Source organism: Limanda limanda, chromosome 16 (assembly GCF_963576545.1).
Source record: "Limanda limanda chromosome 16, fLimLim1.1, whole genome shotgun sequence".
Taxonomy (NCBI): domain Eukaryota; kingdom Metazoa; phylum Chordata; class Actinopteri; order Pleuronectiformes; family Pleuronectidae; genus Limanda; species Limanda limanda.
Window position 1 is genome coordinate 5,584,873 of NC_083651.1, and position 27,013 is coordinate 5,611,885.

General features: G+C 38.6%; 2 protein-coding genes and 1 long non-coding RNA gene across 3 annotated transcripts; 1 reads left to right on the forward strand and 2 right to left on the reverse strand.

Annotated features, from left to right (window-relative positions):
* The first annotated feature begins 4,107 nt into the window (after positions 1-4,107).
* Positions 4,108-4,783, forward strand: LOC133021728 (uncharacterized). Its single transcript, XR_009682976.1, has 3 exons — positions 4,108-4,208; positions 4,328-4,421; positions 4,513-4,783. It is a non-coding gene; the product is annotated as an uncharacterized LOC133021728 (long non-coding RNA).
* Positions 4,784-7,748: 2,965 nt separating this feature from the next.
* Positions 7,749-8,808, reverse strand: LOC133021503 (probable N-acetyltransferase camello). The gene has a single exon (XM_061088368.1). The coding sequence runs from the start codon at positions 8,743-8,745 to the stop codon at positions 8,071-8,073; it is 675 nt and encodes a 224-aa protein (XP_060944351.1). The 5' UTR covers positions 8,746-8,808; the 3' UTR covers positions 7,749-8,070.
* A 12,043-nt stretch (positions 8,809-20,851) lies between these two features.
* On the reverse strand, positions 20,852-23,357 carry cd28 (CD28 molecule). The gene is made up of 5 exons (XM_061089217.1): positions 23,270-23,357; positions 22,435-22,667; positions 21,900-22,056; positions 21,673-21,824; positions 20,852-21,056 (listed from the first exon to the last, which is right to left on the reverse strand). The coding sequence occupies exons 1-5, from the start codon at positions 23,331-23,333 to the stop codon at positions 20,991-20,993; spliced, it is 672 nt and encodes a 223-aa protein (XP_060945200.1). The 5' UTR covers positions 23,334-23,357; the 3' UTR covers positions 20,852-20,990.
* Between the last annotated feature and the right edge of the window lie 3,656 nt (positions 23,358-27,013).

Sequence of the window (27,013 nt, forward strand, 5' to 3'; positions counted from 1 at the left end):
TTATTATTATTCAGGCAAATGAATTGGCTTTTTGAGGGCTCTAACATGCTCAACTTCTTACCAAAATTTGCAGAAAGTTAGAAAGTGGTGAAAATTTACGTATTCTGAAGGAATTTTCAATGGGCGTCGCAAAATGACTCAACGGTGCCCCCCGAGACAGCCCGAGACCCCCGGAAGGTGTTCCCATTGACCTATCTTCACAAAAATCGATATACAGGTGTATCATGACCAGACAAACAAAAAAGTCTCTTGGTGCAATTGGAAAAACACAACAGGAAGCCTGCTATTTTGCATTTAGTGGCCATTTTGGCCATATTCCACATTTTTTCTTTGATACACTTGTACCAGGGTTTTCATCGGATCAACTTCAAATTGAGATGAGTGTCATCACAACAAGATGGAGATAAAAACTGACTGACGGATTTTTTTTAATCACACGGTGTGACCGTGGCGTGGCGTCAAAGTTTGATTACACGCCATTAAAACACGATGTTCTGTAACGCGGACATACATGGACCATGAATCCTTTGATTTCAGTCTTCCTAGATCAAAGGAAACTTTATGTCTTGCAAAGGTTACGTCTCTCTCTCTCTCAGAACTGGTTATTTTTGTTTTTTCAGACAAAAAGCATGCAACGCTTCAAAATGGATGTGCTCGGGCCCACCCAGTGCTGCTTTGCAGCCCTAGAAATTTTATTTATTATTATTTTTAGGGCCCGAGCACAGACATCATTATTATTATTATTATTATTATTATTATTATTATTATTATTATTATTATTATTATTATTATTATTATTATTATTATTATTATTATTATTATTATTATTATTATTATTAGGGCCCGAGCACAGACATCAAAGGTGTCTGGTGAGACCCTATTGAAATTGTAAGGATTATTATTATTATTATTATTATTATTCAGGCAAATGAATTGGCTTTTTGAGGGCTTTAACATGCTCAACTTCTTACCAAAATTTGCAGAAAGTTAGAAAGTGGTGAAAATTTACGTATTCTGAAGGAATTTTCAATGGGCGTCGCAAAATGGCTCAACGGTGCCCCCCGAGACAGCCCGAGACCCCCGGAAGGTGTTCCCATTGACCTATCTTCACAAAAATCGATATACAGGTGTATCATGACCAGACAAACAAAAAGTCTCTGGGTGCAATTGGAAAAACACAACAGGAAGCCTGCTATATTGCATTTAGTGGCCATTTTGGCCATATTCCACATTTTTTCTTTGATACACTTGTACCAGGGTTTTCATCGGATCAACGTCAAATTGAGATGAGTGTCATCACGACAAGATGGAGATAAAAACTGACTGACGGATTTTTTTTTAATCACACAGTGTGACCGTGGCGTGGCGTCAAAGTTTGATTACACGCCATTAAAACATGATGTTCTGTAACGCGGACATACATGGACCATGAATCCTTTAATTTCAGTCTTCCTAGATCAAAGGAAACTTTATGTCTTGCAAAGGTTACCTCTCTCTCTCTCTCAGAACTGGTTATTTTTGTTTTTTCAGACAAAAAGCATGCAACGCTTCAAAATGGATGTGCTCGGGCCCACCCAGTGCTGCCTTGCAGCCCTAAAAATGTTATATTTTCATATATTTTAGCATATTTATTTATTATTTTTATTATTATTTTCAGGCAAAACGCATGCAACGCTTCATTTGCGATTCACAATAATCACATTCACTTCGTATTTTCTTATTATTACCTTGAATTTCTTCAGGGACATTTTTCTGTAGAACTATATTAGTTCAACATAACAGAAAGAGATGAGAGGAAGTGAGAGACTTTAACTGTTCATGGTCTGCATCTTCCTCTACCTCGACTCTATAAACAGCCCTTTAAACTTCATTAAACTATATAACAAATGACTACATTATATACTTTGTCGACTTGTATACTTACATTATGTAAACATTTTCAAACCCAGAGAAATACACAATTTAATCAAGGCAGAGGGACATTTCATTTCGGCTGGCTTGTCATTGCGTCATATTACTTTGACTTCTACCAAATACGAATACGACTTTGGCAATACTAAGAAAAATGTGTGTTTCTCATGTGATATATTGTATTTTAGTCTGTTGTCGTAATTATTATTATTATTATTATTATTATTATTATTATTATTCAGGCAAATGAATTGGCTTTTTGAGGGCTTTAACATGCTCAACTTCTTACCAAAATTTGCAGAAAGTTAGAAAGTGGTGAAAATTTACGTATTCTGAAGGAATTTTCAATGGGTGTCGCAAAACGGCTCAACGGTGCCCCCCGAGACAGCCCGAGACCCCCGGAAGGTGTTCCCATTGACCTATCTTCACAAAAATCGATATACAGGTGTATCATGACCAGACAAACAAAAAAGTCTCTGGGTGCAATTGGAAAAACACAACAGGAAGCCTGCTATATTGCATTTGGTGGCCATTTTGGCCATATTCCACATTTTTTCTTTGATACACTTGTACCAGGGTTTTCACTGCATGAAAAGAAGCGTTTGTGTCAATCTGTGTCGCAGAGAAGTGTTGGCACATCCTTCGGTTAACGACTTTCACACGTATCTGCAGGCAGCAAAGGAACGCTCAGGGTTCCTGCAGTTGTCAAGCCTGTGAGCTGTTGAGATTTGACCCCCCCTGCTCCAACTCCTAGAGGACGCTTTCACATGCAAATGACAATGCTCTGAGCTTCACAAATGCAAATCAGTTTCCCTGAGAGCAGATAACACCAATGTGTAAGAGGCACCAACAAACTATCTGGCTGAGTAAACCAGGCTTAAAATAAATATTAAACCTGAAATTTTAAATTGTTCTTAAGTAAGTAAGTGTGCTATAATGAATTATATTGTATACCACGAACAAAGGTCAATGCAGTCAAAAGAAATGAAACAATGCACTTTATTTCAAATTTTTATTGTCATCCAAAACAATCCTAAATCTCAACAACTGTATAGAGTGGCATGATTACAGTCACTTTTTCAATTGTGCTGGTTAAATGCACAGAGGAAGTGTTAACCACACCTCTACCAGCAAATAAATGATGCTGGGTATGATCATCTGTGTCCTGTAAGCTCCAAACTTCTACTGGCTTTCCATAAAAATATCTGTCCTCCCAAAATACTGGCATCAAATTCACATGTCAATGGCAAACTAAGCTGTTCCATGAATTATAAATGGTACCTTTTCACCACTACTTTCAAAATTGCTATGAAACATTCATTGATTTAATGATTTATTTTTTCAGTGTAATATTTAATCCCCCATGGACTGCACAGTGACAAAACACAGCAGCCGGCTGTTTGGATACAACATACATCTCCACTCAGTTTGATTATTATTTTAAATATAAAGGAGACACAATATAGAGCTTAAATTCCTTCATAATTTGAACTTCAATTGTCTAATTGTTGTTATTAAACTTTCTCAGTATTCCATTAAAACAGTCAACACTTTTATCCAAAGCGACTTACAATAAGTGCATTCAACTATAAGGTTACGAACACAGAACAGCATGAGTGAATCATGTGTGTAAATTTACTAAACACCACAAAAAATAAACCTGGCCTCAGTCAAATACTTATCCCATGAAGTAACCGCTGCTCACGTCACCCGCTCGCGTCATCAGCTGATGGACTCGTCCAATCAGAGCCTCGTAAACGCCGTGCAGCAGCGTCGAGTGTCCCGCAGACAGGAAGCGGGTCGTGTTTAGCTTGTCCCGTACGAGTGACTCTGTTCTCGGGGTAAATAACTTGCTGAAGTCGACACGACGCTGTTCCCTGGAGGAGAAGATGAGTGCGTGGGAAGCAGAGCCGCGGGCCCGGTGTGGACGAGTCGAGGCGGAGAAGACGGATGCACAGTCCCTGAGTTACGGTGAGCTAGAGACGCCATGCTAACCACTAAGCTAACCCTACATCTGAAAGCATGTCCGCCACTCTTTGGGATAGCGAGAAAGTTGCTAAAATACGAATACAGCATCGAGTGCTGGAGCAGATCTAGTGCATGTGTAAATATGTATGAATTACTTAGATGTAACAGTTTGTTCTCGTTAAGTTTTTTCATCAACGTGACTTTTTTCTGTATGTTTTCACAGCCTCAGCCCCCCCCCCCCCACACACACACACACACACAAACAAAGAGGCGTTAGGCTGAGACGCTGAAAGTCCGGATTTAAAGTGCAGAAAATTAAGCCATTGAATGTAAGTAACTGTTTATGAATTGTTTTGGTGTTTTTTTGCTGTGGATCTTCCAACGGTGATGCAGCGCGGCTATTTCCGTTTATTAATAATAAAGTCATGTTACATGTGTTGTTTTCCAGCTGCCTGTCCATGACGTACAAAGACACACTATGAGCCAGAATGATCCGACCAGACCTTACATCAGCATTGAGGAGTTGTCGGAGAAGAAAGAGGGTAAGGTTATATTCATTAAATAATTTTCCAGTTACATGTAAAGGTGTATGTTGTCATTGAACTGTGCTAATTTTACTGAATGTGTTTACAGCTGATTGAAGCGGGACAGATGACATGGATCCATCCTTCCACAGCCAGGAGTGCACCGACCTGTGTCCCACACTTCATATAAGACTGGAAGCTACACTGATCTCACAGCTACACACCACAGACGTCTACACACTGGAGAAGATTCAGACAGAGTCCCACAAAGAAGTCATGACCCAGAGGCTGCAGAGAAACATTTCAAGCCTCACCTGAGATTTTGTACAATATTTTTGCTGTATGTAAATAAAGCTTTGACTCCACATATACCTTGTTCACATTTGTTCCCTGTACAATATGTTCACCTATAGCATCAAGCATCACATGAATGTTTAGTTTTAATTAACTGCAGTGCTTTTGGTAAAGGCTTACTTATAAATAATAATAAATATATACATATAATATATAATAATATATATAATAATATATAATATATACATTTTTATTATAAATATTGTGTGGGAGGGGCTTACCCCACGTGCGGAATGCTGTGACCCCACGTGTGCACTGCAATGACCCATAAGGTGACCAATAGCAACACTTCTACCAGCCAATCACGAGTGACATTAGTTTCAAGGGTCTGTGGTTTCCTCCAATGGTGAGTAGAGAGAGGTTCTAGCCAGCGGCTGGACTCCGATTCATATGCTAATTAGATCACACGTCGCGATCGGTCCGCGCGGCGGCGCGAGCCCCCCCGCGGCGCTCTCCTTTGTTCTCCAAATCCCCCTTAAGGTCCGCAAACGCCGATAGACCCACCTTGTCTTCAGTGGCGAACGCCGAGGTAACATCATGGAAACAGTTGGTTACAGCAGGGGATTAGGCCTGTCCGTAGAGGTTCACTGTGACAATAATACTGCTTTTCGTCTAGTGTTTCATCGGATCAACTTCAAATTGAGATGAGTGTCATTATTATTATTATTATTATTATTATTCAGGCAAATGAATTGGCTTTTTGAGGGCTTTAACATGCTCAACTTCTTACCAAAATTTGCAGAAAGTTAGAAAGTGGTGAAAATTTACGTATTCTGAAGGAATTTTCAATGGGCGTTGCAAAATGGCTCAACGGTGCCCCCCGAGACAGCCCGAGACCCCCGGAAGGTGTTCCCATTGACCTATCTTCACAAAAATCGATATACAGGTGTATCATGACCAGACAAACAAAAAAGTCTCTGGGTGCAATTGGAAAAACACAACAGGAAGCCTGCTATATTGCATTTAGTGGCCATTTTGGCCATATTCCACATTTTTTCTTTGATACACTTGTACCAGGGTTTTCATCGGATCAACTTCAAATTGAGATGAGTGTCATCACGACAAGATGGAGATAAAAACTGACTGACGGATTTTTTTTTAATCACACGGTGTGACCGTGGCGTGGCGTCAAAGTTTGATTACACGCCATTAAAACACGATGTTCTGTAACGCGGACATACATGGACCATGAATCCTTTGATTTCAGTCTTCCTAGATCAAAGGAAACTTTATTTCTTGCAAAGGTTACGTCTCTCTCTCTCTCAGAACTGGTTATTTTTGTTTTTTCAGACAAAAAGCATGCAACGCTTCAAAATGGATGTGCTCGGGCCCACCCAGTGCTGCTCTGTAGCCCTAAAAATGTTATATTTTCATATATTTTAGTTATTATTATATTTACTAGTATTATACTATATACTGTTGCTGCCATTATTACTATATATTATCAATATTTTTTATTTTATTCTATTGTATTTTATTGTATTCAAATATACCGGCTGCTATGACGACTTAATTTCCCTTCGGGGATGAATAAAGTAATCTATCTATCTATCTTTTAAGGAAGCAGATGTTAGAAAATAATAGATCAGTTGTTGGTAATTTTGTGTCGTCTTTGTTTTCACACTTTCAAGAATGCACAACTGAGGTCAATAAAGTTGAAGCTGAGAGTAATGTTGTTTTTATCCTTTTTTTTCAATCACACTTTTGAAATGAAACAGATATTTATCCTATCTGTGATGGGGGGGGTGTAATAACAACTTGATGTCCCTCGGCTTCTCAGTATCAGTCTGGAACATGTTCAGGTCCTGTGTCCACAGCAGCTTCTCAGGTTCATCACCCAAAGCCCTACATGTTGCAGGATGTTTCAGCCCGAGACCACAACCTCCCCTGGGCCTTGTTCTTCTTCTATTATCGGTTGAACAGGAAGCAGACACACACACACACACACACTTTAGTGCAGCTATCGTTATTAGGACTTTGCTCTGACTCCCATTCATTGTGGATCATCTAACCAAAACCTTATCTCTCACCTTAACAATGACCAGTTAATAACTAATCCTACATTTAACCTTAACACAGTTCACAGGACTGGGGTTTAGTCCCTGTGAGATCTACTGGTCCTGGTAAGGTCAAAGTTTCTAATGCAAAAAGAGATTTAAAAACAGTTTGTCAGAAAAACTGAATCTGAAATATCCCAGACCATGTGACAAAGGAAAGAGGAAGTGAAGAAGTGGATAAATCTTCAGATGAAAAGAAGAAGTACATGTTTTATTGTGTGTCAGGCGTGTAAATGGGAATTGCATACACATTGTTAATCATGGAATCAAACGTACAACTCTTTAATCTCAGAGGGCATAAGTGTCAACAGGTTCACAACAAGAGCTGCAACAGCTCGTCAATTAATCAATCAGTAAGTTGATTAGTAAGTTGACTATTCTAATAATATCCAATATGATTTACTGTTTTCTGTTTTACATCTGTCTATAGAGTCTGGACTGATGATTGGTGGGTCTGATATCTTAAAGGCCTGAGGCAGAGATAGAACAAGCAGAGGTTTGTTCAAACTTCACTGCCCCCAGACTTCTGACTATCATCACATGAGAACATTTACTTCACACAGCTTCATCTGGAGACACAAAAATAATTTATACATGTGTGTTTTAAACATGTAAATATGTTTCCCCTGTAATAAGATCAGGGATGATCAATCAGATCAGTGCATCTTTCATTTTACTCCGAATAACATAAGGAAAGTTACAAAATTAAAAGGAGCAACTTGCGATCTATTGAATTGAGTTTCCTGTAGAAATGAATGAAAATCATTTACAAAATGAATTAATTAACAGACTTTAAAAGAAGCTCAATCAAAAGAAAGCATCGAGAACGTGACCACGGGCAAAGCAAACCTCCCTCAACTAATACAGTGGAAGCCGGATATAGTGATGTGTGTGTGTGTGTGTGTGTGTGTGTGTGTGTGTGTGTGTGTGTGTGTGTGTGTGTGTGTGTGTGTCAGTCAGCTTGAGAGACGAGCTGAATTAATGCGCTTGTAGCTACGAAGAAAGATTTCACTTATTTAAGAAAAGTATTAGTTATTAGTATTAGTAATAATTAACAGAGAAAGACCTGGGACCAACGTGATCACTATAAGCAGTTTCCACTGTATTACAAGTGACTGACTATTTTTAAAAAGAGCTTTTGAAAACAATAATGATTTGTTTATTCAGTTGTGCAACGCGTGCTAGAGAAACCTCAGCACTGATGAAACTGGGTTAATGAATGTTAGAGTGGACCTGAAATCGTCTCTCTGCTCGAGTCAGTCAGTTTTCCCGTCTTTCTGTAAATCCAGTCTGTACTCAAGCAAATTGAAGTTCAGGATTTTGGCAGGAAATTCGGGAATAGCGAACTCTCTTATCTTCTGGAAGCCCAGGTTCTCGTAGAGCTTCTGAGCGTCCGTCTGTACCACAGAGGTTCGGAGAATGACGGCTGCGTAGCCCCTCTCACGAGTGAAATCAGTAATTGTCTGACACAGAGTCTTAGCGATGCCCATCCTGCGGTGCCTGCGGCACACGGACATGCGTTTCAGCTCCAGGCACCCGGGCGCCTCCCAGGCGGGGAGGCACGCCACTGTGGAGACCACCTGGCCATCGCTCTCAGCCACCCAGAAACCAGAGTCCTTCTGGCTCAGGTAGGTCTCACTGATGCTGTTGAGGTCCTTCTTGAGGGAGGAGTCGATGTACTGGTTGAACATGTAGACCACAAACTGCCGCGCCCCGGCTAGGCACAGGGTGAGCGCCAGGATGGGCAGCAGGAAGGACTTGGAGCTGGTCATGAGAGCGCAGAAGACGATCATCAGCACCATCTGCATGAGCAGCTGCTTCAGGACGTGCATGAAGAACGAAGGGATGTGCTCGCTCATCCCCATGGTGAAGATCTCCTTCACTGCCTCGGAATCGTCCTCTCGGTATTTGCGGATCTGAATGTTGGCCATGGCTCAACTCTGAATTTAAATTAAACAAGGAGACAAAAAGTGAGGGAGAGATTAATTTCACTTCATTTAAGAGGAAGAAAATAGAGCACATCTAATATATTAATCAAACAGCTGCAGGTTATTAGGGCCCGAGCACTGATCAAAGGTCAGGTGAGGCCCTATTGAAATTGTAAGGATTATTATTATTATTCAGGCAAATGAATTGGCTTTTTGAGGGCTTTACCATGCTCAAATTCTTACCAAAATTTGCAGAAAGTTAGAAAGTGGTGAAAATGTACTTTATTATTATTATTCAGGCAAATGAATTGGCTTTTTGAGGGCTTTAACATGCTGAACTTCTTACCAAAATTTGCAGAAAGTTAGAAAGTGGAGAAAATTTACATATTCTGAAGGAATTTTCAATGGGCATCGCAAAATGGCTCAACGGTGCCCCCGAGACCCCTGGAACGTGTTCACATTGACCGATCTTCACAAAACTCGACACACAGGTGTATCATGACCAGACAAACAAAAAATGTATTTAGGTGCAATTGGAAAACACAACAGAATGCCTGCTATTTTGCATTTTGTGGCCATTTTGGCCATATTCCACATTTTTACTTTGATGTACTTGTACCAGGGTTTTCATCGGATCAACGTCAAATTGAGATGAGTGTCATCACAACAAGATGGAGATAAAAACTGACTGACAGATTTTTTTTTAATCACACGGTGTGACCGTGGCGTGGTGTCAAAGTTTGATTACACGTCATTAAAACACGATGTTCTGTAACGCGGACATACATGAACCATGAATCCTTTGATTTCAGTCTTCCTAGATCAAAGGAAACTTTATGTCTTGCAAAGGTTACGTCTCTCTCTTTCTTTCTTATTATTATTCAGGCAAATGAATTTGCTTTTTGAGGGCTTTAACATGCTCAACTTCTTACCAAAATTTGCAGAAAGTTAGAAAGTGGTGAAAATATACGTAATCTAAAGGAATTTTCAATGGGCCTCGCAAAATGACTCAACGGTGCCTCCCGAGACAGCCCGAGACCCCCGGAAGGTGTTCCCATTGACCGATCTTCACAAAAATCAATACACAGGTGTATCATGACCAGACAAACAAAAAAGTCTTTGGATGCAATTGGAAAAACAAAACAGGAAGCCTGCTATTTTGCATTTAGTGGCCATTTTGGCCATATTCCACATTTTTTCTTTGATACACTTGTACCAGGGTTTTCATCAAATCAACTTCAAATTGAGATGAGTGTCATCACAACAAGATGGAGATAAAAACTGACTGACGGATTTTTTTTTAATCACACGGTGTGACCGTGGCGTGGCGTCAAAGTTTGATTACACGCCATTAAAACACGATGTTCCATGGACCACGAATCCTTTGATTTCAGTCTTCCTAGATCAAAGTAAACTTTATGTCTTGCACAACTATTTATTATCTTTTTTTTAAGGCAAAACGCATGCAACACTTCAAAATGCATGTGCTCGGGCCCGCCCAGTGCTGCTTTGCAGTCCTAAAAATTTTAGAAATTGTATTTTTTTTATTATTATTACTCATAGTTCTGTGGATTATGGGTTAAAACATCAAAGTGCATCAGATATGACTCAGATGTTTACAGGATGTGATGTCATCCTGTGGGTAAAGAAATTAAGACTTGTGACGAGTTGCAGTTGCAGTTTTTTATTTGTTCAATCTCAAAACAACAAAATAATGACAAGCGTCCCGAGGTCGAAAACACGCCGCTGGTTATTATTATTATTATTATTCAGGCAAATGAATTGGCTTTTTGAGGGCTTTAACATGCTCAACTTCTTACCAAAATTTGCAGAAAGTTAGAAAGTTGTGAAAATGTACGCATTCTGAAGGAATTTTTAATGGGCGTTGCAAAATGGCTCAACGGTGCCCCCCGAGACAGCCCGAGACCCCCGGAAGGTGTTCCCATCGACCGATCTTCACAAAAATCAATACACAGGTGTATCATGACCAGACAAACAAAAAAGTCTCTAGGTGCAATTGGAAAAACACAACAGGAAGCCTGCTATTTTGCATTTAGTGGCCATTTTGGCCATATTCCACATTTTTTGTTTGATACACTTGTACCAGGGTTTTAATCGGATCAACTTCAAATTGAGATGAGTGTTATCACAACAAAATGGAGATAAAAACTGACTGACGGATTTTTTTTTAATTTTATTTGGATCTGTACCCTAATATTTGTCCGTATTTTTTACATTTCCATACACTGAAGTATTGCATGTTACTTATTATTGCTTACTGATGCCTCTTTGTGACCCTTGCCTCTGTAATATTGCAAAATTCCCAAAAGTGGGACTAAAAAAGGATTATTTTATTTGTCATCTTAAATAAATATTAGTTTTATGGTAACTGTCTGGTTGCTGTAATCTTGATAATTAAAAACAGACAACAAACAAATGCAGACCAAAACACAACTGCTTGGCAGAAGTAGTTCATTACTATTCTGTAAAATAATCTCAATTTGAAGTTGATCCGATGAAAACCCTGGTACAAGTACATCAAAGTAAAAATGTGGAATATGGCCAAAATGGCCACTAAATGCAAGATAGCAGGCTTCCTGTTGTGTTTTTCCAATTGCACCTAAATACTTTTTTGTTTTTCTGGTCATGATACACCTGTATATCGATTTTTGTGAAGACCGGTCAATGTGAACACGTTCCAGGGGTCTCTGGGGCACCGTTGAGCCATTTTGCGACGCCCATTGAAAATTCCTTCAGAATAAGTACATTTTCACCACTTTCTAACTTTCTGCAAATTTTGGTAAGAAGTTGAGCATGTTAAAGCCCTCAAAAAGCCAATTCATTTGCGTGAATAAGAAGAAGAAGAATAAATTATTTTTATATAGAAATTTGATTTTGAAAATCTCTCAATGTGTAAAATACCTTTGACAGCAGAACAATTGTGTTGTATAAAAGCTTCTTTTTTTCTTATTTTTTTCATATTTTTTTCAAATAACTTCATTAACTGCTCATGAGAAAGCAAAAGATCATCGTCCAAAGCCGCATTTCAGAAATTTGATAGAAGAATCGAATGCTGTATTTTCATGAAAAAAAAAAATAAAATAAAAAGTACACGTATACGTGTTTTGTCTCACCGGTTAAATGCAGGTAACAGATGTTTACAGAAGAATGTAGACAATGTACCGGCCTCACCTGTTGTCCCACTTGTTGGGTTATGGCTTAACACTTGTGGGAACAGTGTGTTCAAATGTCTCAGTTAAGAATCTCTCGTGTCTACAATGGCCCTAAAGCCACACTGGGTGTAAATCATCTGAAAAAATCTTGTAGAACTGGTAAAAAAGAACTGATTACTCTTAAAGTTCTCTATGACTTTTCTCGCAGCTACATATCAGACCTTTAAGTATTCTACAAGCCGTCACGTACATATAGATCCTCGGGCACACAGCCTTCTGTTCTCAGAGCATTTCCTGATTTTACCTGAATTTTTATTTCTATTTCTTTGAATTTAGTTTTTAAAGATTCAGTTCTTTCTAATTATTAATATATGTTTTTCGTATTTGTGATTCCTTATTAGATTTTGGAAAGCTCTATAAATAAAGTTAATATTATTTAGAAAAAATTTGGAGATTCTTGGTTTCATGGAGAAAACACCAACCACATTCACCGCTGACCTACAGAGAGATAAACAACCGAACACACACACACGCACACACAGACATACACACACTCTGGACCTAACGACACAAACATCCACACGTAGTTAATGACTCTCTCGTGAATCGCTCTCATCGAGGATTCACACCTTCTTGTTTTAACTCCTCTAATCTCAGCGGCTCTTCTCCAATCAGACGTGTGAAGGAAAACATCCGTGTTCCAAAGCAAACATATGATGTAAAATACACACATCAACACATGATGCAAACAAAAACATAGCAAGTGATGATGCAACCTGACAAGAGCAACACTTAAAGACAATTAATGTTTTAAAGCAAAAATAAATCATCTTTTCCTGTCGTAACAATTCATCATTTATGGCCTAATTGTGCGTTTTATGTGTGTTTGTGTGTCTAAACTTCAACAAGACAAATCCTGAGCATCAATGTGAGTGCTTCTTCTCTAAATGACACTGCCTTCTTCAGCTGCTCTTTAACTTTACGATAGAAACATAAAAAGTGACTAATGAGGAGGAAAAAATAAAACAATGAACGTGGAGAAGAGATATAAACAGAATCAACTCATCTTCATTGTGAAATGTAAATGTAAATCTTTCAAACCGTGTTTATTAAGTATCAGGACAAATGTGTAGAATTTAGATAAGATACGTTTAGATATAAGATTCTAGGAGATACGATACACAAAGATACAATATGATACAATAAGATAAGATTCACCAAGATAAGATACGATAATACAAGATACTATTAGATACAATGTTATACGATTAGATACTATAAGATGTTGTAAGATACAATAAGATTCGATACACAAAGATACAATATGATATCTAAAGATGCACACCAATATGACAAGATATGACTTTCGTTTATTCATTTCAAATGTTGTGTTCCAGCAGCAAAGGGGAAAAAATAGGAAACTATGATCAGTTTAATTAAGAAGTAAAATAAGGAAATAGGAAAGGGAGAAGAATTGAAATTGCAATCAGAGGAATCTTTCTTTTACACACAGATATATTTATATATATAAGTACATATTTAAAACTGAGCACGGTGAAGATGGCAGGGAAAAACAACTGAATCTCCTCCAGATGTTCCTCAGCTAACGACACCTTCATGATCCTGTGAGTCATTGACAACCTCGTGTGAACTTGGCCCACAACACATTCACCTGTACTGTTCATGATACTAAGTCATCATCATATTAAAAGGACTCTGTCACCACACAGCAGCTCCACATCCCGCCCCCCCTCTCTAATCTCCCTGATTGTCTCTGAGCTCAAACCCACAGACAGGGATTACAGGCTGCTACTGTTCTTCTTCTGTTCTTACTCAACGCTTCACAAAATCCCCGTGAGAATAACGACCTGCTTTACTTGTTTATGACGGGATCCAGTCATACTTGTTTGATCAGCTAAAAATCTGATTACTGCTGTTTCTCCAATAACAGCGTCTATGTGTTTAGTTGTAGCAGTTTTACTATATTAGTATATTTAAATGCCGCACACAATGTTTTAAAAACTAAGCTGCAGGGATTTACTGAAGATGAAAACATCTGTCGGTAGATTAAAAAGAGTTGGACATATATTTATATTCAATATAATGAATAATAGCATGTTACCATATATTGTTCTTCTGTAAAAGCAGTGAGGAACTCGAGCAACAGCAAAAAACATCTCTTTGTCACCTCCTGCAGGTTAGCTTCAGTAGTGCAGCGGTTTTCAGCTGCAAAAAGAGACACGTGATCAAAGAGAAAATCAAGTGACAGTTTGGGACTGTTGTGTTTTAGCTCGGCTCGGAGGAAGCCACTGTTTTATGTCGGTGGCAAAAAGACACGAGCCACCAGACGTGAAGAGGTCAGAGGTCACTTTGCCAGAAGAGGAGCTTTCCTCATTTCCACATAGGTAGGGTCTTCATGAACAATTCTTTGGTTTTGGTGCTGTAAAACAGGAACAGAAATAAATATAAAGTTTGTAGCTCAGTGAGTAAAAAGTGTCAAGATCACAGCTGAGGATTGTGGGTGGTCTAGTTTAGGGTTGCAAAGGGGCGGAAACTTTCCACAGGAATATAAAGCTCGGGAATTTGGGGAATCTTGAAAAAAAAAAAAAAACTATGCAAATTAAACGCTGAGCAATAAAAACATCATTCAAAACTCTATTTTAAAGATGTATGGAATGCAGCACATGCTGCATGTTGAATTTCAACCCTCCACTGTTCATCCTTCCATCACATGCACAGATAACTCCCAGCATCCTTCACTCTACAGCAGGGCTATTGAGGCCTGCTGTAGTGTGCAGGACTAGTCAGGTAAGTTTAGATGATATTACTGGGGAAAATATATTTGCATGCTGATTGAGGATTGTTCACCTGTTCATCTAGCCTATGTCCATTCATTTATCCATCAATTGTAAAATATTTTCACAGACGATTCCAATTATTTGGCTAACTATTTATATCTCTGGCATTGCATTAGTGTTTTTTTACAAACTTTTTTCAGATCTTATTCTACAGAACAATGCCACGTGCATTATCTCATGTGTGGAGACATTTTACCCCATCCAATGTAGAAGGAAAGGCTGTGTACATTTGCAAATACTGTGCAAAGACCTGTGTTAAGAATGACACAACGATGCAGAAGCGTATAGTCAAGTGCCCAAAGTTTCCTCAGGGCTCAAATCAGCCATGACAAAACAAAATGTTTATATTTATGTCTGTATATGACAAGGTAAATACAGTTAATAAATTACCTACAACATTTCCAGTTTATTCCCGTTAATTCCCGTTAATTCCCGTATATTCCCGTTAATTCCCATGGAAAGTTTCCAACTTTGAATATTCCCTGGAATTTTGCAACCCTATTCTAGTCACCTCTACAGGAGAATACAAAAAGTTTACACTCTCGTAACTTGAGGTCCTTCTACCTAGGATGGTTAAAATATTATAGCTGATAATTAAAAACTCTAGTCAGAAAATGAACAGGGTTTTTACTTTCAGGATATTTAGCTTAGTAAATAGGAAGTAATAGTTTCACATGGTTGATTTAAATATTGTTCTGACCTGAACTACATCACTATGAAAAGATTTCCTGACGTTGAGCTTCCTGCGGCCTTCATGTCAAAGATTCCTACAAAACTTTAAATCATCCCCAGGTATTTTTACACAGAGATAGAAAGACAACGACGTACAGTCATTCTCAGCCTAATGAAGATGCAGGTGATGACGCATCCGTACAGGAGAAACAGAGCCATCAGACTAATCAGAATCCAGGTGAGGTCATGAAGCTGAGGAGGAGGAGGAGGAGGAGGAGGAGGAGGAGGAGGAGGAGGAGGAGGAGGAGGAAGAGGAGGAGGAGGAGGAGGAGGATGAGGATGAGGATGAGGATGAGGATGAGGATGAGGATGAGGATGAGGATGAGGATGAGGATGAGGATGAGGAGGAGGAGTGACGCAGTCCCTCTCTGTAACATTTTGAACTGAAGAAACAGTTTCATTTAAAAGTTATCTTGTCAGTTTGTTGCAGCATGAAAATTGCTAGTCTCTTTACAAGCAAAAAGAAAACAGAATATTTTGTTTCACTGAGCCTCAGACGTACCTGGCCTCAGTCTGGTCGGTGTTCCTGTCTTGGTCTTATCAATGTCACCTTTCTTCACGGTGAACACACACTGGTACGTGGCGTCCATTTCCTCAGGCCCGACATTCAGGATGATGAAGAGACACTTCTTGGGATACTGTGGATACATGAAGATGTTCTTACAGTTGAGCTCTCCCTTCTGGCAGAGCTTCGAGGTTCGGCCCTGTCTGAGAAAAGATAAAGTTATCATCATCAATCAGCTGATGAGTAAAAGGGAATATTTCATTGTTTAGGGAAAGGCACCACGAAAAAGGCTCATGTGTGACTGTCATTTTTACACTTTGGCTTAAAGGTTCACTGTGTAGAATATAGTGGTGAAGTTGCATGTTGCACCTGTGGAAATCTTCAGTTGTTATTAAACTCAAAAGATGTTTAGTTTGTCCAGAGAGGACCGGCTCCAGATGTAAATATAAAGTATTTAAATATAAAGAGCTCATTCTAGAGTAAAGAAACAACAATAAAAGAAACAAGAAACAATCATTCGTACAATTTAGATGAAACACACTGGTGATAAAATCACTAGGATTATTTTATGTTCAATTTCTTTGCCAATAAAAAATCCCCTAAATTTTACACACTGAACCTTTAAGCAGAAGCTAAAGATATAATACGTTTCCCCCTGTTTTCAGTCTCTTATGCTAAGCTAAGCTAAGCTAAGACTTGTGCACAATCTTGGCAAAGCCTTTCGGCTGCCACAGACTGTTCACAAAAGATGGACGACATGACAGCTCCTAAAAGTGAAGCCATAGCATAGCAGATGGGACATGAATCAACTATAATAATAAATATTTATTATTCTTATCCCACTGATGTTTATTCATGTGTCTGATGCTTCTGATTGGTCGAGCTCACCTCGCCACGATCGCTGCTCCACAGACTGATTCCAGTTGAAGGTCAAAAGTACAGGATGCGCCCAACTAAGGATATTTTATGGTCGTCAAACTTTAAACAAAGTCTATTAACTGTATAAAATGGGAGGTCAATCCAATCGGTGCTGAGATATTTGGTCTGTGTCTGATGTAATAACAATAATAAAACCTTATTCAACCATTTCCTTCCCTAAAATGCAGCTGAAGATGCGTTTACCAGAAAAAGGTCACAGCAGATGTTAAAACAAGGGAATCTTTTTTTGAAATGGATGAACTCATCCCCAGATCAGTGAGAAGTGAGAAGCACAGACAGCGAAACCACAGATGATCGAGACTATAGATACAAATCGGAGGCAAAACCAGTTTACATACGACACACGGTTGAGTTTAACATCCAAAATGGAGCTGACTGGTGCGTTGTGTTCACAGCTGATGGAGGCCACCCCGTCCCGGTTCACCGTCCGATACTTTGGCTGCGTCACCTCGAAATCCGACCACTGAGAAGGACTCTCTGAAAACACCAGTTTGAACAACTTACTGAAAAGTTTTGCTTCTGCTTCCTTCAGAACTTTGTTTCACATTTTCAATTCATCACTTTTTTCTTTTTGTTTTCTTCATCTGAAGATTTACTCCTCATTTATGAGGAGTATTCATGGATGAGCTGCTGTGTACGGAGGGATATTAAAGGGCCGAGCACATGAAAGAATAAAGTCAGGAAGTCGAGAATAATTTAAAATTTCAAAATCAAAGTTGAACTTTTAAGAAAAACAAAAACAAAACCCCTTATGAGAGATAAACTGGTGAAATTGTTCTTCAGAATCAATTCTAGTAACAAGAAAATTCTCTCGTAGTCATAAACAAACTGAGGAGATAATATATCCGAACTTTTAACAACCAAAGAAGTTTAATTTATTCTCAACATTTCAACTTGAATCTCATTAATGCGGCTTATCTTTGAAAATGTTAAATCTCTAAAAATCTTCCTGTGATTTAGTTTTATTTCAACATTTTAACTTACGTCTTACTCACAAAATACAAAACAAAATGTCCTGAATTAATTTCAACTTTAGTCTCGAAATGCATAAGGAAAAATAAAATCTTCCTCCACACATTTTTGTTCTATGTCTGGTGCTCATATACTAGTGCATACTGAAAATCAATGTAAAATCAATTTCTTACAATAATAAAGTGCTTGTATAAAATAAAAGTGAAGACCAGTATATGTTTCACTAATCGTTAATATTTGTTCTACTGTATTTACATTTATAATACAGTAAAAATGGACAGTACCGGTACTTTGCTGGCAGCTCAGATAAACTGTGCTGATGAAGATGATGAAGATGTTGACGATCATCTCAGCGTTTCTGCTCCTTTCTCGTAAAAACCTGGACAACAACTGAAAACCTGTCGCAGCACAACAACCACTATGACAACACACGTCATTCTGCTACTGAGGTGAGAAAAAAATCACTTCCTTGAGGTGGAGCTCGGCACTGATATCATCAAAGTCGGAGGTTAGTTAGTTTATCAACTGTCAATCAAACTGCTGCTGTGTAAAATAAAGTTTCTGCGGGTGTGACACCGTTTCTTGCAGCAACAAGTCTCTTCATGTGAATTTGGAGAAACCATGATCAGACCCGACAGTGTGGCGCTGAGTGTCCTGCCCCCGGGGATCAGAGAGCACATTACACAGAGGTTCCAAAGTCACAGAGAATAAAGAGAAGGTCAAAGAACGAGGCCTGGTCCCAAACTCACAGGCGACCACACCAGGAGAATAATTATCAACAAAGGTCGGGAATCATACGTTGTCTTTTAAAATGTATTCCTGGAAAACAGACAAGACAGGAAGTGCTCTGAAATGAACAACGGTAAACTACAAAATGAAACAGGGAATGAATCAAAACAGAAAAACACAACTTTAATTAGAGTCTTTATGTGTCGTTACTGCACCGGTAACACCAAAGACTTCTCTGAGGGGTAAAACATGTATAAATTCATGGATATGGTCGATTTCTTTTATGCATAATGTCCGCATTAGTGTGGAGAGAGACTATTTACACAGGAGTAAAGAATTCAGGTGCACAAGATATAAATGCCAAAATCCAAATATACAAATGAAACATACAAATAAAACGAGATCATGAGTCCAAACTGAAAATCTAAATCCCACCATTTCAACAGTCCGCAGACAAATCACATGTCTTTAAAAAGTCCGTAGCCTCACAAAGCTTCTCTCGCCTTGTCTAATATTCAAAGTGGAAATTTTCAAGTTAAAAAAACAACAGTTACCACTGTCTAACCCACATCCTGTTTTCACGGTCTGTGCTTCTGTGAAAGTGACTGAATGAAATGAAAACCACACAGACTCAATCTGCACCGTCCGGCCGAATTCTGCTCCCTGATTGGTCCATTTGCTCCTTCTGTGGGAAACCGTCTCCGGTGAAGATATGTTCTACTTGAAGATTCTATACCCCAGGAAAATAAAGTCAGTGATTCTCTTGTTGCAGAATCATCTTAATAGATTGTCTTATTACTTGATTGGCTTCAAACTAAAAGAAGTACACTTTTGGGGGGTTTTCACTTGAGAAGCAAAATCTAAAACTTTTTTAGTTTTTACTTAAAACAAAACAACAACAATTATGCTTTCTCTTCTTTTTGTTTTTTGTTTTTTTAAAGGTTCAGTGTGTACGATTAAGGTCTGAAAATGGCCGCCTCCATAGAGAAGACCCACTCCTGATGTAAATATAAAGTATTTAAATACAAAGTATTTAAATATAAAGGGTTCATTCTAGAGTAAAGAAAACAACAATTTGTACAATTTAGATTATTACACACTAGTAAAAACATCACTAGCATTATTTTGTACTCAATTTCCACCAATAGATCATTTAACCTGAATCTTACTGGAGCTTTAAAACAAAATATACTTTTTTTCTTCTTTTTGGTTTTTGGCTGAAAGCGAAACTCAAGACTGACAAGAGGTGAGAAGTAAAACCAACAGGCAGGAAATGTTTTCAGAGTAAAAGTCTCCGTGGCTGGAAAACAGCCAGTGGGAGCTTGAGCGTCACATCAGCAGCGTAACCAGGGCAACTTGCATCTGCTGACAAACTAAATATTCATTATTCATCTCAACCCATTCTCTTGATCTCGAGCATATTCTGAGGATGTGGCTCAGAACCATTAGCGGCTGCTGGAACGCTCAGGATTCAGTTCCTTCACATCCTGGGTCTCTTCACTGGCTCCCAGTGAACTTAGTGTCAGCCACAGTGATTTACAGCCGCCAATCAAACTGTAGCTTTGAAAATAAAGACACACGAAGGGATTTATTCTCCAAGTGGCTGTGGAGCCACACAGGTGGGAGGGATTATTGGTTGTCTGTCGTTTGCCCGTGAAAATTAGTTTAAGTGTCATACATCAAGCTTGAAGTGAGGCCCCCTGGTGGTTCTGGTTCTACAACTTCAGATCTACTGTGCGCTATTACTCTACTATTTCTTGTCAATTTAAACTCAGCATGTTTTTATAATAAATTTAGATTTTTCATTTATGTATCTTACATACATTTGGGATGTAATATTCATGTTTTCTATCCTGCTTAGTTACTTCAGATGTGCAATGTTATTGATTCAGTTAATGCTAATGTGCTCTATTTAAACAGGAGATAAATAAGAAATTGTACAAATGAAAGTTGAAACATTTTAGTTGAAGTAAATACACAACATGAATATTTGCTGAAAACTGCAAAATACACAGACATGAGGTATAGTTATGAATATACTGCAGGCAAACAACCTTTATGGCCATGATGCACCTTAATGATCTGAAACATTTACCAAATAAAAAATCAAGTGATTTTGTTTTTAAACAAACATAAAAAAAAGCTGCGGTGCTTTTATATAGTTTGAGTTTACAACAATGTAAACATTACTTTGGTGCTAAATAAATAACTCCTGCACCGACGTCCACATGTGGAACCTCAATGAGAACAAAGAGGTGATCCTTCGACACGGACTCTCACTCGATCCGTTAACCATTAATCCATTATCTCTAAAGCTCCTGGCAGACACGCTGCTTGTTTTCAGCAGCTTCCAGCAGCCGACGCAGGAACAACACTGTCCTTCTTCCTTCGTTCACACTGGAGAGTCTGCAAATTGAAAACACACGTTTAGTGTCTTTTTGGTTTCACTGATATTTCTGCCCCTTGGTCAGATTAACGAAGAGGTTTGGGGAATAAATCCCTTCATGGGCAACAAACCTTCTTTTCCTTTTTCTCTCTCTGTTGAAAAGACACTTTACATGACCTCAGGTTTGTGAACTCATCTGATTAGACATCGTTTGCTTTCTGCACCATGTAAACACTGTATTAACTGAAGTAGTTAGACCTAGCATCTCTCCTCACGGCCTCAGTAAGACCCTCATTGGATTCTACAACATCGAAAACAGCTCAATAAATTCATGAGTAAAGATAAAATGATACGATACAATTTGATACCATACATTACTATACGATGCATTACTATTCGATACTACATGATTCGATGCAATGGAATACTATACTACTTGATACTATTCATACAATACATTGCAATTTGATACGATACATTAATATTCGATACAATTCATACATTAATACATTAACTTACAGGGAAAATAGAAACATCATCAAGAGTAATAAATCAGTAAAGATACAATATAAAGACAATATAATATGCTTATTTATTCATTTTAAACATAATATAATAATAAATTAATGATCTGACCTGTAGGTAGATGATGATGATGAGGACGAACATGACCAGAATCACCAGGACCACCACGGGGGCGCTGACTGGTTCCTTCTCCTTCTCCCCCTCCTCACCCTCCTCTTCATCACTCTGCTGGACCATCTCCTGCATGGGAGCGTCACAGTTGTCTGTGGACAAACGTGAAAGTGAGAGACGAGCTGTGAGCGCAGCGGGTGATGGTGCATGAGAGAGCGAGTCCTCACCTGGGACATGGATGAGGGTCCCATTTCCAGTGAGCCGCAGGTAAGGAGGAGGGTAGAGGACCTGGATCTGACAGCGATACAGATCTGTGTCTGCGGCTTTCAGTCCTGACACGGTCACCTGCACGGCGCCCCCTCTCACCTCAGCAGAACACTGCACCTGAAACACAATAGGGTCAACCTTCTCTTAACATGATTCACTGTCTACAACATGATCCAAGCAGTAATATATTTTAGAACACAGGACAAGAAGGTGAAGGTCCCTTGTACGTTTGAAGGTCTTCTGCACAATGTAAGTGTCTTGGCCTTGTGATTAAGGAGACAGGCAGAACTTGAGAGTTCGCTGAGGCTAAAGGTGAATCTGAGGTTCCAAGTTTTCTTTAGATATCGAGTTCAGAAGAATCGAACAGACGGACAAGCCTGAGGACATGATGGCTCCGAACACTGGCTGTCCCTTGTCAAAGCCAGTACACACACTTTGTTTAGTAAAAACAAGCTTGACAAGTGAGAGGATGATGGAGAAAACCAATGAGCTTACCTCCCCCACCTCCTCCACACTTGTCTCTCTGGGCTCGGTGAAGTTGAGCGTGGTGGAGCAGAGGCCCTGGGAGCCGTGGAGGCCTCTGAGCAGAGTCACACGGACCTCCACAGGGCCAGAGGAGTCGGAGGGTTGGGTCTGCTGCAGGTAGAAGGGCTGGGGCGTGATGAAGCACTGGACCTGAGCTGTGCCGCTGATGCTCGTCACTCTGTACGGCTGGATCACCTTCGATGCTGATGGAAAAACAAGGAAGGTCTGAGGAAGATGTGACGCTCAGTGGATGAAGAGTCTGATCCATCAGGAACAGTCTGGATCTATTGGTAATAAGAGTTGAGAATATCTCACAAGTTCCATCTCTCTGAATTCCAGCCTGTATGAAATCTCTTCAGTGTCATATGTTCCCAAAGCCAAGCTCAAGTTATTAAAAATCATCTACAAAATATCTAGATTGATTTTAAAGATCATTTAAAGCGTTTATAGTATCATGATTGAAAAAAATCCATTTGTCTGATTGTCATTGGCTTAAAATGAGTATTAATAATGAATTAATATGAAGTAAATATAACTTAAGAATAATGGTTTCATTTACTTATCTCAACACAGTTTGTTTTCCATATTTTTGAATAAGATTAACTTCTCAGATTTAATCTTAAATATGTGAATCTGAGTGTTAGAAATTGAGTCACGATATTAGTTTCCACCTCCTCCACACGTCCAGAAAACTCTTATTATTATGAACTTTTATTAACTTCTATTAACCCTGAACTGTGTCAAAAGTTCTCATCAACACAAACACAGGAAATCATCTCATCAGTGTAAGTCGGTGTTTACTCACCGGTCCACACAGGCCGACAGAGGCTGAGGGTCACCACGGTCCATCCCATCAGAGTCAGGAACATGCTGCCGTTACACACACACTGCTTTAACTCACACAACTCTGGTGAGGACGCACACTCACACTGAAAACACACACTTCCAGTAGAATGCAACAAAAACAATGAAACTCACCTTTATAGTTCAGCGTGTCCCTCGGCTATCATGGAAACTGTCGATTCGCCAGCACAGGAAATGATCATGACGTTGTTTTGCTGATCGCAGGCTGTGGTTGTTCAGGAAAGATGAGAAGAAGAAATCTGAATTTCTTTATTCTAATGGTTTTAACTCAGAAAAAGATGATTTGTCTTTTCCTCAGAGAAACAAAAACCTGATCAATCAGTGAAATTAATAAAGTGTTAAAAGAAAATACTTCTCCTCTCACATCTCATTATGAAAAACATGCATTCACAACAGATTTTCTTTATTCTAATTGAATCCAGAATTTATCCAAACTTCGTGTACTTCTTCTGTTCCAGATGTTGCTGCTGCGCTCAGTGGAAAGATTTTCTGTTTTATGAGATTTGTGATTTAAAGTCTTTTAGGTTCATTTGCGTCAAGAATCTATTAAACCATTTAACTCCAGTGGAAAAAATTTACTGTGAAACTCAAACCACAGATTTAAATTAAAATTATTGTGAACATTTAAGTCTTTAATTTAGTATGAAGATAAATTAAGTGTTTTTTTGTCCTGTGTGTTCTGAATTAAGCTGCAGCCACGACTGACCCTCAATATATACTTTATTCTGAAGATATTAGGTAGAAATTACATTTCTGATAGAAAAAGCTCTTGATAAATGAAGGGAATACATTTTTGCTTCACATAATAATATTTTAAACTTTAACTGAGGCTGTTTGCTGAAGCAGTTTGAGAAATACAAAAACACAACACTTAAAAAAGTAGAGAACAAAACAAGCAGGGTATTTTGATAATAGTTGGATACAAAGGAGATAGATAAAGTTGATTGTAAGATATTAGTCATTTGTCTATAAGCGTCCTAACTGATGTCCTCCACTAGAGGTCCCTGACAGGAAAACATAAACATGAATTGTAATAAAAACGCAGAGTTTTGGTCATTTATTCTTAATAATAGTAAAAGTAATTACAATATGTTTGTGAGTAACGAACCAAGCCTGCACACTCTGCTTTATAAGCTGCAGTCAGAACAGAGGAGTAACTCCTGCACCATATTATAGCTAAACACTCCATTTACCATCATATAGATATTTTTGTACATCGACTTCTTTATTTACAACCAGAGCAAAACAAATGTGGATTATATCAGTTCAGAACTTTTCACTGAAAAGGCCTTGCAATGACAATGCGTTTAAAAGTCTACTTTAAAACTGGCTGATGCAGTTAAAGTCAATTTCACGTTTTATTCTGATTTTATGGGTAAGTATTTATCTCAGTCATGTAATCACAGTTGATTCCTCTGAGAAATAGAAAAGTTATTTTTGTGTTTTCGTCTCGTACGAGTTTCTTTGACGCCCAGTGATAAACTGCAAACTGTGGAAAATAACTTACCGTAGATTTGAAATGCATCAAGGTGAAAGTGCTGATTTTGTGATTTCAGCGCCGTGCTGACGTCACATCTCTGTGTGTTCTGCCTGGAAACCGTCTCGCTGCAGAAGTTACAGTCACAACTACAGTTACCTGGAAAACAGCGGTTTCTTTGAGCTGACATTGTCGTTTCACTATTGTGCAGTGTTGACAATAAAGTGCTGAAATATAACCAGAAACTCCGTCACTGTGGAAACCAAGACGTTGTTCACACATCACAGAACATTTTATTAAAAATAATCTCACGACAGTTTGATGTGAAATTTGCTGTGAATTGGATTTAATTCATGCTCAACAAAAATTTAACTCCTGCATCACGTGAACTGTGTGAGATTGGAGACGTGAGAAAAGGATCTGAGCATCTGGAGGTGATAGTGTTTGTGTGTGTGTGTGTGTGTGTGTGCACAGAGTGAGGTTATAAAAACTTTCATCCTACCTGGTCTATCTGCACTGAAGATATTTATTAAACTGAATTTGCTTTTGTAAGTATTCACGTATTTGGTTTATATAAGTTTGAATGATTTGCTGAAGTGATTTTATATATATATATATATATTGCATGTCAGCTTTTTCAGATTCTTTTAAAAAACCAACTAATTCCCTACTTTTCAAAATAAAAGTTCTGTAATTCAGCTCAATGTAATGCATTGAAGGAACAAAACAAACATTGTGCTTTTACTCTGGAGACAGATAACCAAACAGGAAAGAGTGACTTCTACAGGGGTCTTATCTCCTATTAGTAATTAGTAAAGTAATAAGAAGTGGTATGCCTATGATGTAAGGATATATATAAAAAAGTACTAATGGAGTAAAATGTAATATGTACAGTGTAAACGTATGTATAGAGAAATTTGCAGTAGGTGGAGTGTCGTGATTGGCTGAGACAGCAATGACCTGTGGACCGGAAAGGTCGTGAAGACACCGAGATATGTGTCAAAGAGTTAATGTATTTTTTCTTATGATTCAAAAGTTTTCCGCTACAAAAACAACTATATATATGGAAACTTTTAATTAATTCATTCCGTCCGTTGTGAGTTATGAGTTGAATTCAAACAGGGGACGTCCCACCTCTCTGCTCGCTGGTTTAATCTGCTGCTCCTCTGACTGTGAAGGTTTCGATGTGATGCTTAACTGAGTCTGTTTCTACCGAACCCTCCAGATGATTTGAGGTCGGGTTGAGGTCTGAAATGATTTTTTATACCTGGTGCACGCTCCTACTCACACTGTGGTTTCCAGCCGACGCTTCTGTCTCCCTCCACTTCCTTCCTCTGTGTCTTCTGCCAAACTCTTCAGCTGCTGGATGAACGACGTGTTCTCATCATGGATCACTTCATATAAAACTACATCCTGCAGATCTGCTGCTGGTTTCCTGACTGAGAAGAATCAATATATATATATATCACAGACATAACAAGCAGCTGGCAGTTTATTAGGAACACTTATTAACCCTGCCTAGGATGTTGGAAAGCATAAAGTGTTTATAATAATAACAACACATTTATTTATATAGCATCATTCAGATCAGCCGCTAATAAGTGTGTCACAAAGAGGACAAATAAAGACAAACAAACACACACACACACACACACACACACACACACACATTTACACTACACTGGCAGCGTCAGACCAGTAGAGGTCAGACTTTAGTATGAAAAGAAAAGGCTTAAAAACTGAGGTGAACTCTGTGTGTGTGTGTGTGTGTGTGTGTGTGTGTGTGTGTGTGTGTGTGTGTGTGTGTGTGTGTGTGTGTGTGTGTGTGTGTGTGTGTGTGTGTGTGAGAGAGAGAGAGAGAGAGAGAGAGAGAGAGAGAGAAACAGAAAGATCTGAAACTGAATATTTAATAGTATATATAATAACATTGATGTAAATATGCTACACTATAATAATATAAAATAGTATAACATAACATAGTATAATAAATATAATAAAACTTAACATAATATAATATAAAACATAATATAAAATAAAAACATAACGTAACATAATAAATATAATAAAAACTACTATACTATATGATAATGAACTGTAATGTGATGTAGTGTAATGATCTCATCGGGGCTGATTGGCTCAGGCTAATTTCTGGGTTGGGCAGGACAGGAAACCAGGCATCGGGAGCGCGCAGGGAATGGATGCGCGCTC